Source organism: Dama dama, chromosome 13 (genome assembly GCF_033118175.1).
Source record: "Dama dama isolate Ldn47 chromosome 13, ASM3311817v1, whole genome shotgun sequence".
Lineage (NCBI taxonomy): Eukaryota > Metazoa > Chordata > Mammalia > Artiodactyla > Cervidae > Dama > Dama dama.
In genome coordinates this window covers 49,766,638-49,781,754 of record NC_083693.1, presented here as the reverse complement: position 1 = coordinate 49,781,754, position 15,117 = coordinate 49,766,638, and the positions used below count along the sequence as shown (strand labels likewise).

The following is a 15,117-nucleotide window of genomic DNA, read 5'->3' as shown; positions in this document are numbered from 1 at the left end:
GTCCTGGAGACCACTTTGCACATTTCTAGAGGTCTTTTTTGCTTGACTCCCTGATCCTGAACTCATCTACCATGCGTATTCCATTTGCCTTAAACTCTTCAAAGACAGATATCCTTACACTGCTGAACTCTCTGTTCCCTTTTCTTAAAACCTTAACCAGAAAACTGTCTGAGCCTAGGGGGCTTACCTTATTTGTTTCTGTTTTCTAGATCACGCAATCCTGTGTTGCTTGTTGTCCAGTATCTGAAAACACTTTTGTATATATTTAGTCTGGTTTTTAATTTGTTTACAATGGATAGTCAAGTCTTAATCCTTATTAATCTATCATGTTCTGGAGCACAAGTACTTACATTAGAGAAATTTATAATCCATATTTTGCAATCTTATTTCAGTGTTATAAACTACTGCTACTTCAGGGAGGAAACATGTGAAAGATGCATTGAATTTTTTTTTTAATATTTATTTGTTTATTTGGCTGTGTTGGGTCTTCATTATGGCACACTGGCTCTTTGTTGCATCATGCAGGGTCTTTCATTGAGGTGCACGTGCTTTAGTTGAGGTGCTCACACTCTGTAGCATGGAGGCTCAGTAGCTATGGCACGGGCTTAGTTGCTCCATGGCATGTGGGATCCTGATGGCATGTGGGTTCCCTGATTGGGGAACTAGGATGGAACCAAATTCCCTGCATTGGAAGGCAGATTCTTAACCACTGGACCATCAGGGAAGTCCCTTAAAGTCTTTTTAAGTATAGTAAGTGTATAAAACTTTAAAAATACTTTACCTATACATGCATATATGCACACATTTGCCAAGATCATATGTTAATGATGAATATTCTTAATATTTACTTGTTATCAACAAAATGAAAACTTTTAGGATGCCAGGCTAGTCAGACAATGTTTACAAATTATTATTTTTTTAAAACGTGTTATAACTAACATTTTAATCATTATAGGAATGATCCAGTACCTTTGATTCACTTGGCTAAGGTTGGGGCCTTACCGTTTATTGATAAAACACATCTCTGGTAGTTTTTTTACACTGCTAGGTTTGGATACCATTGATTTAGTGTAAACATGCATTTTTTACAAATAATCTCTTGGGCCCAGGGATACAGTGAGTTTATCAAATCGTAGATAGTTTGGTTATTGTGTTTAGAGCTAATCCATTTGCTTTCTTTACCTATATACCTGGAAATGTCATAACTTAGGTCATGTGCATTTCTTAACCATTTTTAAGACGGACTTGTAAGATTATAGATAATTAGTTGAATCATAATACATGTTAAACTATAGGCAGATGAATATTATATTCAGGATGTTTTAATTCTAAATTTGATTCATGGTCATGTTTTTATAAATACTTACAAATATTTGAAATATAAATTATTTTCACATTTCATTGAATAATTTTACACATTCAGGAAGATGAACCACAGGAAGATGCTAAAGAATTGCAGCAAGGTAAACCATATCATTGGAGAGATTGGTCCATCATTAGGGGAAGGGACTGCTTGTATATATGGAGTGATGCAGCAGCCTTGGAATTATCTAATGGCAGTAATGGATGGTTTAGATTTATCTTGGATGGAAAACTTGCCACCATGTATTCAAGTGGTAGTCCAGAAGGTGGATCGGATAGTTCAGGTAATATTTTGTTTCTACAAAATCGTTTTACTAGTTTCTATAATTTTGATAATTTGTTTTTCTGCTCATTTTTGCCACCATTGTCAAAGCAGTAGCATATCCTTGATCATATGGCCCTTTCTTTAATATCACCAGAGAAAGTGATTGTGCCATGAAAGCATTTCATGTCTTTCTATTGTCTGAGACAGGGATTACTCTCACCATGCTTTTAGGTAAAGGTGCCTCTTATCATGCAATAATGGATTGCACATGTTTGATGCTGTCTCAAATTGTATATTTTCCCAAATGCCTTCTACTTCAAAAAATTTTTGGCCCGAGGATTGTTTTTATGCCTGAACCTAAATAATAGCAAAATAGAGTATATCAAAGAACAAAACTTTAGTGAATTTTTTTAATAAAACTGATATTCCAGTAGGTAGTTTCATTTTTTTAAGTGGTATATTTGAAAGGAATGAAGTTTTAAAACAAACATTTTGTCTTTATAGAAAGTAGAAGTGAATTCTTAGAGAAGTTACAAAGAGCACGAGGCCAAGTAAAGCCATCTACTTCGAGTCAACCTATACTCTCAACACCAGGACCTACTAAACTCACTGTAGGGAATTGGTCACTAACATGTTTGAAAGAAGGAGAAATTGCTATTCACAACTCAGATGGCCAGCAGGCAACAGTATTGAAAGAGGATTTACCTGGATTTGTGTTTGAATCTAATAGAGGAACCAGGCATTCATTTACTGCAGAAACTTCTCTGGGTAAGTATGTAGGTGTGTCAGTTTAGCAGAATAAGAATGAATGAATATATTAAATTGCACATAAATTGTTAAATTTCACAAAATACATTCTGTGAAATGTCTTTTTTTTTCTTTCTAAGGTTCAGAATTTGTGACTGGCTGGACTGGCAAAAGAGGAAGAAAACTAAAATCTAAATTAGAAAAAACTAAGCAAAAGGTAAATTTGTGGGATTTGGTTTGTTTTGTCTTTTACACTGACATAGAGTTTTAGAGATAGATTATTGGCAGTTCAGAAACTGAGGCATAAAACATAGGCTACCCTCGTCTAATATATTTTTAGTTTTCCTTTTTTGGTGCTCATTACCTCACTTTTCATAATATGTATACATTTAGTTATTTTCTGTGTATACACTAAACACCAATATTAAAATAGAAATAAAATTGATGAGACAAAGAATAAAATTTAAATTATTTTAAAATCATCTTGAGTTTTTAATGTCACCAAAGCTTTAAACTTAATGCTTCAATTAATGATAGAAGTATTTTTAGTGATACGGGGGATTTATTTTATTTTATTTTTTCATTTATTTTTATTAGTTGGAGGCTAATTACTTTACAATATTGTAGTGGTTTTTGCCATACATTGACATGAATCAGCCATGGATTTACATATGTTCCCCATCCCGATCCCCCCTCCGCCTCCCTCTCCATCCCATCCCTCTGGGTCTTCCCAGTGCACCAGCCCTGAGCACTTGTCTCATGCATCCAACCTGGGCTGGTGATCTGTTTCACCCTTGATAGTATAATTGTTTCAGTGCTGTTCTCTCAGAGCATCCCACCCTTGCCTTCTCCCACAGAGTCCGATAGGGGGGATTTAATATGCATTATTTTATTTTGTAATCCTGATTAAATACTTTGTGATGAAGCAGTTTGAATTCCTGGATCTAGACCCAGATAATTTGATACTTAGTTTAATGGCCATCTTAGATGAAGTCACCGTCTCAAAAAGATACAGAAGCAAATGTTATTGACTCATATTACTAGTTTTTAAATTCTGTCCATTTAGTATACATTTTTTAATAAATCCATTATATTTCCATCTGCCATATCAATTATTGAATTTTTTTATTTTTGAAAAAGAAAGTAAAATCTCAGTTAGATTCATTATCTTCTGATGACACATTTTTATTTTACATATAATAATGATACAGTTTTTTTCATACAGTATGTAAAGAATGCCTTTGAATGATTGAGATGGGAGGGTACTTATGTTTGCATGGCTTTGGCCATAGAAATAATAGTAAGGGATTTTACTAGAAGCACTATATATAATATATGAAGACATTAATTATTACATATAATAATTTCCAGTTGTAAATGTAGACTGTTAAGCTAGAGATTCCTTCCGATTCAGAATATCTTAAGGGCATTTGAGGAAGAAATATCTCATTTGAAGGTAGCCATTATATGGTAAAAGGAACTTGGACTAAATACAATTTACTTTTTTCATGGTAGTTATGTTCTGTAAAGTTTCCATGAATTGCTTCTTGGAGAAATACAGGTGTAGGTTCCTGTGAGGCTGTGGTCACGTTTTTTAAGTTTTTGCTGCACTGCATACACATGCCCACAAATGACTGTGAAAAGTGCTACAAGTATTGATTTGTGGATTACACATAAATTTGAGTGACTAGCTGATTTCACAGGTAGGAAATTCTCAAATGATGAAGCTCAACTCTTAAATTCTTTATTAACTACCACTCAGCTATCTCAGGAGTTTTTTGGAATAAAATGTGAAAGTGTTAGTTGCTCAGTTGTGTCTGTATCTTTGCAACTTATGGACTCTAGCCTGCCAGGCTCCTTTGTCCATGGAATTTTCCAAGCAAGAATATTGGAGTGTGTTGCCATTCCCGTCTCCACGGGATTTTCTCAACCCAGGGACTGAACCTGCGTCTCCTGCATTGCAGTCAGATTCTTTACCGTCTGAGCCCCTAGGAAATTGTATTAACCACCCAAATCTAGATTAACCCACAGGGAAGTGAGCTTTATAATACAAAAGAAAAGTAAATCAAAGAGAGCATAATTTCAGTCCTCTAATTTAATTTTCTTAAAAAAGTACAATTATTCATTCAGTTTCTTGAAATCAGTAGTAACTCAGTGAACATGTGATTATTCTTGTGTGTGTGAAAGCTGTATGTATCAAAATATACTAACTTTAGGTAAAAATAATTTTATCTGTTGTAAAGTAATAGATAAAATCATTTTATCTATTATAAAAAATAATTTTGTATACACTCACTTTTAACCTGTTGTTATTTCTTAATACTGCTTATAAAGTTTCTTCACTGTTGCCTGATATTCAGGACTTACTTACCTTTTAATTCTGAGAGGCATATGAAAATAGAATAGTAACATATTAATTCAAGTAGAGAGCAAAATTTTTTCTATTAACATTAGAGCTATGCTAGGTTAGTTTGTGATATAAATGAAATGATAATAAATCATAAAAACAGTGTTACATACAAAATTTCATCAGACTCAAGCCTGGGACATGTGTGGGTTCCTTTCTCAAATAATATTACTTTAATTTAAATGAGAGGTAATTAGTGCCCAAACTGACAATAGTCATTCTTGCTCTTGATGTAATATATAAATACATGAGCATCATATTTTGTGTGAATAATATAATGTAAATAGAAGAAAGACATATAAGTTAAAGTATAGCCTGGACTGTTAAAAGGTTCAACTTCAGTTGATGGAATTATAAATGGTATAATTTTCTTTTCCTTTTTTTCTCCTTTTATTTTTGCTTATTTGTATTTTCTAATTGGTTCACTATAAAACATTGTTAAAAAAGAGCAAAGTTACCCTTTATAGCTTTAATTTTATTTAAATAAAATAAGCTTATATTTAGTATATGAACATAAAGTTTGAATAACCAAAAGTTAAAATTATATGTTCTTTGAGTTGCCTAAAATCTGCTGGTGGTTTTTTAACTGTTAAATCTTTTTGATGTACATGCATAGAAGTAGTAACATTTTTTGGATCTTGAAACTGGCCAAACATCTTAACTTTAAAGGTTATATATTTAAAAGGAAGATTTGGTAAAACTATTAATTGTAGTAAAAATTCACATTTACTATTTTTATTTTGGTAGGTACGAACTATGGCTCGAGATTTATATGACGACCACTTTAAAGCTGTTGAAAGCATGCCTCGTGGAGTAGTGGTAACACTCAGAAACATAGCAACTCAGTTAGAGTCATCTTGGGAACTTCATACAAATAGACAAGTATGTTAGCCTCTAGATTTTATGACACGCAGTGATCTTAATTTAATTTTTCTTCTTTATCTTTACTATTCCAGATATTGATTAGGGAGTCAGCAAATTATCACCCATGGGTTAAATTTTGTATGGTTTTGTTTCTAAATGGATGAACACATATCAAAAATAAGAACAATATTTCATGATTTCTGAAAATTATATGAATGTGTAAAATTGTTGTTTTGTGGTAGTTTTATTGCACACAGCCACACTCATTTATTTCCATGTTGTCTGTAACTGCTATAGTGGTTACAGTGACAGAGTTAAACAGGTGTGACCGAGATGCGTGGCCTGTGAAGCCTAAGATAATTATAATCAGCCTTTTACAAATGAGGTTGCCAAGTCTGGTAGAGAAAATTTGCATTAATAATTTGAATTTCTTAATCTTGTTTAATGTCTAATTTCATGGTAATTGATGTTCTGATAAATTAAGTATATTAAGACCTGTTGGTCTTTTTCATCATCCTTATTTAAAAATTTTTTTTTTCTTTTAGGGTATTGAGAGTGAGAACACTTGGAGAGATTTAATGAAGACAGCTTTAGAAAATCTGATTGTACTTTTGAAGGATGAAAACACAATTTCACCGTATGAGATGTGCAGCAGTGGCTTGGTGCAAGCGCTTCTTACTGTTTTAAACAATGTAAGTAGTACAGAATGAAGTGTATAGTTAGAAAATTATTTGTAGCTACACTTTTGACAGAGCAAGGTTTACTTTATTTTGTGAAGTATTAAAAACTGTAGTAAATGTTAACATCCATAATTTCTCCAGCCATTAAGTTTTACCAGTAGTTTGAGCCAGTTGAATTAAACAGTTGAGTTTAGATTTTCTTTTTAGTTACCTGATTATAACTTATTCAAGATTTGTTTGAAAAAAATGCTTTAACATTATTGACTGCTCTGATTTCCTCATAACTTTTGTAAAATACAGTTAGTAGGCCTTTTTAAATACCTAAAATATTTGGATAAGATTAAGTTATGAGCAGAGACAGTTTAGGAAGTTTATGTGAATATTTGACAAGTATCAATATTTACCAGTAGCCTTATATTTCCCTTCAGTTTAGTCTGTGTTAATATCTCTTTATTATGATAAAATTTTTTTCCTTTATTAAAATTATCTTGATATATCATCACTCTATATCACTTAATGTGTATGAAATCATTGTTTTGATATACCAGTCGTATTTTTTGTAATACTAATTAATGTAAGTAGTACTATTGAAATGCAAAATGTTCATAAATAATCTGAAAGTAGCTTGTATACACTTTGAGGAAAGGAGTGTAATTGCTATCCATTATAACATTAAAGATATTAGCCATGATCTACTGGTCATATAATAAAAACTTTTAATTGAAAGAAAATAATGATTTCCTTTAGATTGTATTGATAATTTTGTAATGTATATTAATATTATTGATTAATTTCAATATCAGCCATAAAATCTTTTTTTTTTTTTTTTAAGACCATGGATTTAGATATGAAACAAGATTGTAGTCAACTGGTAGAAAGAATAAATGTTTTTAAAACAGCCTTTAGTGAAAATGAAGATGACGAAAGGTAAATCCCCAAATTTCTTCTAATTTTATGTTTGAAGTGTTTGTAAGTTGATAGGTTTCTTTTGAAATAGTCTAATATAGTGTTCATATACAAAATAGGAACTTTTTAATTCAGTACAAGAGTAGCTTATAAATATATAAAAAAGGAAAGATTTTTTTAAAGTATTTTTTAATCTAATAGAATAAAAGGAAAAATTCCATGTCTGCTGTGAATGCAGCTGACCACTTATTTAAATTAGATAATCTTTAAGATACAACTGGACATCTTAACACTGATTATATATTTGATGATATTAAGTACTAAGTATTCATTCCCTTTTAGTTGTGGTGATGATATGATTTTATTTTTTAAAACTTCTTCTGTAGAGCTACATACTCAAAAGTATTTCTGGGTGAAATGCTTTGGCATTTTCTTGAAAATACGTGGAAAGGGGAGAAATAATTGGGGATATAGCCAGAAATCAATTGGCCATTAATAGGTAACTGTTGAAGCTGGGTTGTGAGTTGATAAAGGTTCATTTTATGATTTTATTTACTTTTGAATATGATTGAATTTTTTAAATAATAAATGAAATTCAACTCCATTAATTTTAAATGCCATTTTAAATGAGTGTGTATTATATTACATAGATATATAATCATTTATTGGAACATTAGTCTATTAAACGTATTAACTCTTTGCAAAATATTACTAATACTAAAATATACTTGTCTTGGTGGGAATGTTTTTTTTGTTGTTGTTTTTTGGGAATGTCTTTTTATATAAATTGCTTTAAATAGTTTTAGTGAGTTGATGATTTTTTAAAACTTCCTGATATAAGTTGTCCTGTTATTTTCCAGAAATATTATACAGTGTTGCCTCGCTAACAGTACTGTCATTTTCCAAACTTCACTGCTTTATATAGTCTGTTATATGTATCAAATATTATATAATAAAATTGTTTAAGCTTTAAAAAATTAAATACACGTTAAATTATACATTACTTTGAATGCAGTTGTGAACGTTTCATATGAAAAATGAAATATTTTAGTAAGTAAAGAAATTGAGTTATGAGATTATCTTTGCTTACTCAGTTGTAGTCTAATGAAAAACCAAACTTCACTTTGCATTAATACAGAAAGTAGGGGTCTGTATGAATTGGCTGTTGCAGATCCTGTATGAACTTTAGTTTGAACTTATATGGAAGTTCTTAACAATTGTTTTCCTAGCCGACCAGCTGTTGCATTAATCCGAAAGTTAATAGCTGTATTAGAGTCTATTGAACGTCTACCTCTCCATTTGTATGATACACCAGGATCCACTTATAACCTCCAGGTAACCATGAAAATGCAATTGCTGTTATTGCTCAATGCATTTAGAAGCAGTCTTATTTTTCTTAAAAAAAAAAAACAAAAAAAAATTTATATGTTATTAAAGAATGATTGTGATTGTTGAAACAAATTGTGACAGATCATTGTTTAATGATTGCTTGATAGTTAAATTCTTTAACCCTTAGTTCCTTTTGATTGTTCTTTTTAATGACTTTTGAATGTATTAGTATTTTAATATTTATTTTTAGTAGTAAATCATATTTAGTAGATCATAAGTGGAAAATGACACTCTCAGTTGGAAAACAAAAAAGAAAATCCTTTTGTTCTAGAGTTAAGTCCCATCTGTTTATGAATTAAGTCCCTTTGTCTCTGTGTGTAACTCAGCATGTAAGAAAATGTGAAAATGTTTCAGGCACAACTTTTTTTTTCTTGTTTTCTGTATGTCATTGAGTAGAGGTGGCCTTCCTCAGCTATTTCTATTGATCCTTTTGGAAATCTGCCATTATCACATGGTTTTATAAAAAGCCCGTTTTCTTCCTAAGTATTATTTGGTTGTCTTTCTTATTAATTCATTAAATTATCCTTATGTTAGCATCTAGTATTCCAACAGGAACAAAATTCTTACTGCTAATATCCCAAAACAGATCTTTTCCTTTTCTGTAGGTTCCTTTAGCATTTACTTACAGGTTATTTGGGCTTGAGTCTTGCTTTTATTTGACCTTTGCTGCATTTCTCTGCATCAAATAGTTTCTTTTAAATACAGCCTTTAATAAGTGACTAAAAAACTATATTTGTGCTAACAATGCCTACTCAATACAAAAAAACTTAGCATTCCCCCAAGAACCCATTAGTGTTACCAAAGGCACTAGATTTCCAGACTGGAAAGCTTGTTCAGGGAGTTACGGTATTGTTACTATATCTGACATGGTACATATATTAAATAAGTTGTAGAGGTCTACTTTTTGCTTTACTTCCAACAGAACATTATAGAGGAACAAGGGGATTTTTGTCTATTATTTTAAAGGTTTTATCTTTGATAGGTGAATGAGATAGAAATAGTCTCCAAAACTGGAGATATCCCAGGTTATACTTATAGGAGCAGCAACATCTTTTATTGTTTGTATATCATTTCAGGAGACTGTGCAAGATACAAGGACAGGAAAGCTAGGGATGTGCCCTCTGGTAATTTTGGAGTCTAAAATGCTTCCCAAATGTACATATAAATGTTTAATTCTGTGGCTATAGAAATTAGTTAAAATTTGTACAGAAATGAAGCACATACTTGTTTTATTTACTGAAACATTGGATTGGAAGCTATTAAAAGGTCTTGTATTTTTTCAGTTTACTAGACATAGATTATTTAATAATTCTCACTTTAAAAGCATAAGTTAATTAGCTGCTTTTTATAACTTATCTGGAAAATTGCAAGTTACCAGTCAAGGCTGTAATATTTCTGTTAATCTGTTAAGTGATTTATAATAATTTTATTTAAACCATGTATGTTTGAAGTTTTTTAGAGATAAGTAGTTTGTTTCTTTCTTCAGAATATTACTTATTCAATGAACCTCTTTAAAACATTTAGTAGGAAACAGATACTTCTTTATGGTTATACTTTATTAATCTCAATTGCTGTGTTATGTAACATTTCTCATTTTCAAAATGCTAAGATAAAAACACTGCGTTCCCTGAAGCATTTTAATCATTTCTGTGTAGATACTTACAAGAAGATTAAGATTTCGGTTGGAACGTGCACCTGGTGAAACTTCATTAATAGACAGGACTGGCAGAATGTTGAAGATGGAACCCTTAGCTACAGTTGAATCTCTGGAACAGTATCTCTTAAAAATGGTGAGTTTCTGGCAAGGACATGGTGTGAAATAAGCTTTTTTTGCTGTGGTTTAGCCTTTTAGAAAAGTGGTTTGGGAATTCCATTTTAGAAAATAATGTTTAGACTATAAATGGTTTCTTCATAAAGATGTCTATTATAGTTATTTGTACTACTAAAACAGTGAGCAAAACCTTAATGCTAATACGTAAAGGAGTTATCAATTCGGTAATTATTTCAATTAGTTTGACTGTTATTTGGCTATCATAATATACAGACTGATAAGAGAAAAATGTTTTTGTACAGTATGATCGAGACTTTGTTTTATTCTGTCTGTTGAAATAATAGACTAAAGAAATACTCTCTGATATTAATAGTGGGGTGCTGTGGTTAGGGTTTTCTAGTTATTTTTCTTTTTCAAATATTTTTTAATGAATATTGATTATTTAAAAAATCACATTAAAGGGTTAGGAACAAAGTGGGCAGTGAACTTCAAAATATCATCATTAAGGTGTCTTCCATATTTTCTTTGGGTAGGTAGCAAAGCAGTGGTACGATTTTGACCGATCTTCATTTGTTTTTGTTCGAAAATTAAGAGAAGGCCAAAATTTTATATTTCGGCACCAGCATGATTTTGATGAAAATGGAATCATTTACTGGATTGGAACAAATGCCAAGTAAGTCACTCTGTTTAATGTAGATTGAAAATATTCACCCGGAAAAGAAATCTAGGTAGTAGAAACCACTCTGAATATTCTGTCGTTCTAGGAATTTCATCTTTTAGGTTAAATTTAAGACCCCCATCCAAATTTTTCTTTTTATGAAGAAAAGTTGCTTAAATTACTATAGAATTTTTCTAAATGTAATTTTATGTGGAAAAAAGGTAGTCTGAACAAATGCACTTATTTTAAAAGTGTTAACACTGCTTAAGAGCATTTTCTTTGTTTTTATATAGAACTGCATATGAATGGGTTAATCCAGCTGCTTATGGACTTGTAGTAGTAACATCATCAGAAGGACGAAATCTACCTTATGGCCGCTTAGAAGACATATTGAGTCGTGACAATTCAGCTTTAAATTGTCATAGCAACGATGATAAGAATGCCTGGTTTGCCATAGATCTGGGTCTCTGGGTGATACCATCAGCATATACACTTCGTCATGCTCGTGGTTATGGAAGGTCTGCACTGAGAAATTGGGTTTTCCAGGTATCCAAAGATGGACAGAACTGGACTTCTTTGTATACCCATGTTGATGACTGCAGTCTCAATGAACCAGGGTTAGTTGAGGAGTCTTTGTAAATTGGAAAACTCAGTAAAGAGCTTTGTTTATTTTTATAACTATATCCTCTTAGAGCTCTCTATTTTATAAGATACTGAAACAAGATTTTCTTGCTAAAAATATCACTTGATACTGTAATTTAGGTGTTAAAACTTTGAAAAATGACTTTATGAAAACCAAATGCTTTAAACTTTAGTAGAAGCAAACTTATTTAAAAAGAAGTTGATACATAGCTATATATGTATGTATATATAGCACACTGATAAAAGCAAAAAGAAAAGAATTAACTTTTAAACTAAACTATCCATTTATTCACACAATATATGTGAATGACAAATTAACAGTGACTATTGATTTTTCTTATTTTATGTATCTGTTTTCCTAAATTTTATTTATTGATCATTTATGTGCTTTTTAAAGGCAGAAAGTCAGCATTATGTTTCTAAAAAATTTAGTTCTAATACAGTTTAATTGTATATTGTGGCACATTTTGAAGAGTAGGTAGAGTGTAGATTAAATTATTTTTTGTATTTGCTGTATGGAGGGAGCTTCTTAACATGATTAATAGGTAATATTTTCAGGCTTTAAAGTTGCTGTTTTAATATTTCATTTAAAATTTTTCAAAAAATTAAATGTCTTTTTTATCATAAAGATATTTGTTACTCATAAAATTTCTTATTTCTTTGGATTTTATTAATTATAAATCTTTTAGAGTTATGAGTCAAATTAATCATAATACATTTAACATTTCATTTTTCATTTTCTTCTATTTTTCTTCTTTGATTTCTTGATTTTTGTGTAACAAACTATTGACTGAACATGAAAGTTATTTTCACATAATTTTCTGTTACGTAAAAAAGATCTTTGCTACCTTAAGCGTATTTTTCATATATTTAAAATATTACATAATATTTTCCCTAACATTCACAGGTCAACAGCCACCTGGCCTCTTGATCCACCAAAGGATGAGAAACAAGGGTGGCGACATGTCAGAATTAAACAGATGGGAAAGAATGCGAGTGGACAGACCCACTATCTCTCACTATCTGGATTTGAACTTTATGGCACTGTAAATGGAGTATGTGAAGATCAGCTAGGTAAATAGAGAACAGTAGGTTTTTCTAACTTACTAAAACAACTACACTTATGGAAAGTGACTTTGACTGTATCTCTCTAATTTCTACATAATAGGAAAAGCAGCTAAGGAAGCAGAAGCTAATCTTAGACGACAGAGACGTCTGGTTCGCTCCCAGGTGCTGAAGTACATGGTCCCGGGGGCTCGTGTGATCAGAGGCCTTGACTGGAAGTGGCGTGACCAGGATGGCAGCCCGCAGGGAGAAGGCACGGTCACGGGAGAACTGCACAATGGTGAGTAGGTGCTTAGCGTTTGTCGTGTGGAAATCGAGTATTTACGTAACAAAATATTTTTCTTTTGCTATTTTGTGGTAGTATATAAATTGAATAAATGTTCCAGGAATAAGAAGAAGAACCCATCTATTGGTTTTATGTTAAAATGGAAAAATCATTTACTTAAATACTGGAAAATTTTTTAATTGTTAGGTTTTTGACTCAAAACTTACTGCTAATAATTTGAAGTAATTTTTAATAATAAGTTAGTATAAGGTGAATACCCTAAAAGACACATTTTTCTGCTCCTTTTGTGTCTTTTTTTTAAGTTTATTATTCATAAGTTCCATTGATCTTAATTTCTTATGCTTTTCTTTATCTTGTTAGCCTCACAAGAATCAGGCAAAATTTTTTTGTTCAATTATAAGTCATATAGAAGAAAAAGCATTAATGTTTTTAAGTTAAACATTTTTCAGTAAAGGACAGAACAAAAATTGTAGCGTTTTCATTTATTAGTTAATTATATTTCAAAATGTTTCTCAGTCTACCAGTTTTTCTTTGGGATAGTAAACTTTCGTGTTCCATAAGCATTATTTTTTAAAATCCAGTTCATTTTAAAAATTCTGTAGATTTTAAGGAAGTTCATACCCACTTTATGCTATCTATTCCCAGAAGCAACTGTAGTGGCTAGATTTTTTTCTTATAACTTAAGAGACTCATTTATTAGTGGATAATTTGCCTAACCAATGGTGGTTCTTAGGCATTTTGCCTACCATTTAAAAAAGTAAAATGTTCTTATTGTCAATTTACACCAAATATTGAAAGAGATAATAAGAGTGACAATGCTTAAGAGAATGACTAGCATTTGATATCTTAACTATGTGATAAAATCATCTGTTTACTTAAACTCTTTTTGCTCTTACTACATTTAAGATTCTGTCCCTGAAATTACCATACAAAATGCATTTCTGTTTAGTTGTACCCTAATTTCAGATTATCATCATAGCAGGTTTATAGTGAGTGAGCATGTATGCAGCTGCTAAAATTCATAAAAAACAATAATACTTGAATATTAATAGTTCAATTCAGAAATTTCCAGTGTTCTTGTTTTTGCATATCTTAATGATACTTAGTTACTAGTCTTATTTCCCCTACATTGTTTAACTTTTAAGTGTAAGCTAGTTAGGGATATGTAAGTACTGTGTATTTTTCTTGGTTTGGAGTCAAGTGAAGCAACTGCTTAGGAAAATTGGAATCTTAATTTCAGAATTTAGCATATAAGAAAGGCTTATTTTTGCTGACCTGACAAATGTAGAAAAGTCATACCTTAAAACCATTACATTGTACAGAGTTCTTAGCTTTCAAATACTTAAGCTAACCATTTTTAATAATGGCTAGTTGTTACTAACTCTTTTATCTAAAGAGGACTTCAGAGTTTTGTAAATGTCCACTTTTGGATATGTACCCTTTCTGAGTTCTTGTCAGTGATCAGTTTAAACACATTCTGAAGCGTAACTGAATGGTTTACATTTATTAGTTATTTTTCTATACTGTATCAAATCTCTTCCCTTTCTAAAGAAACTTTGTGTTGGTAGGAATATCCATTTTTTAATTTATCACACAAATATGAGTGCCTATTACATAAAGGTACTCTATTAGACTTCAGATACACATTGGTCAACAAAAAAGTATGATCCCATGCTTTCTGGTAAAACATAAAACATACAGTTACAGATTTTGATATGTGCTATGAAATAAGTTATCAGTATATTTTGGGACCAGTTAATACGATACAATGTAATTTTATTCGGGATTGGGGTATGGTTTTGAACTTTTCCTTTTCTCACACTTTTCCATGTTACAGAAGAGATAGTTAAAAGTTGATTCTTCAGAGGTTAATTCAGCATACAGAATAAATTGAGGCAATTGAAATCTCATCTAAACTAGATTATGTAGATTTGGGGCAGTCAGTTTGCTCTCAAACAACTTGTGTGCAGATAATTCCCACAGGTAATTTAATATTACTTAAACCCCTCTGAGTTTCCTTGTAAACATGTATGAACTTGGCATGTGTGTGTGCGCATGTATGCGTGAGAGTGTGT

The 15,117-nt window shown here is 31.2% G+C and overlaps 1 protein-coding gene across 5 annotated transcripts in view; it reads left to right on the top strand.

Moving 5' to 3' along the window:
• Positions 1 to 15,117, top strand: part of HECTD1 (HECT domain E3 ubiquitin protein ligase 1) — a 74,381-nt gene that overhangs the window by 33,792 nt on the left and 25,472 nt on the right. For all 5 annotated transcript variants that reach the window (XM_061159060.1, XM_061159058.1, XM_061159057.1 and 2 more), the window contains exons 13-24: positions 1,424 to 1,646; positions 2,132 to 2,395; positions 2,515 to 2,591; positions 5,529 to 5,663; positions 6,191 to 6,337; positions 7,158 to 7,252; positions 8,461 to 8,566; positions 10,276 to 10,410; positions 10,925 to 11,064; positions 11,343 to 11,666; positions 12,599 to 12,765; positions 12,860 to 13,036. In XM_061159060.1, coding sequence (XP_061015043.1) covers positions 1,424 to 1,646; positions 2,132 to 2,395; positions 2,515 to 2,591; positions 5,529 to 5,663; positions 6,191 to 6,337; positions 7,158 to 7,252; positions 8,461 to 8,566; positions 10,276 to 10,410; positions 10,925 to 11,064; positions 11,343 to 11,666; positions 12,599 to 12,765; positions 12,860 to 13,036 — 1,990 coding nt within the window. The remainder of the gene's footprint in view (positions 1 to 1,423; positions 1,647 to 2,131; positions 2,396 to 2,514; positions 2,592 to 5,528; positions 5,664 to 6,190; positions 6,338 to 7,157; positions 7,253 to 8,460; positions 8,567 to 10,275; positions 10,411 to 10,924; positions 11,065 to 11,342; positions 11,667 to 12,598; positions 12,766 to 12,859; positions 13,037 to 15,117) is intronic.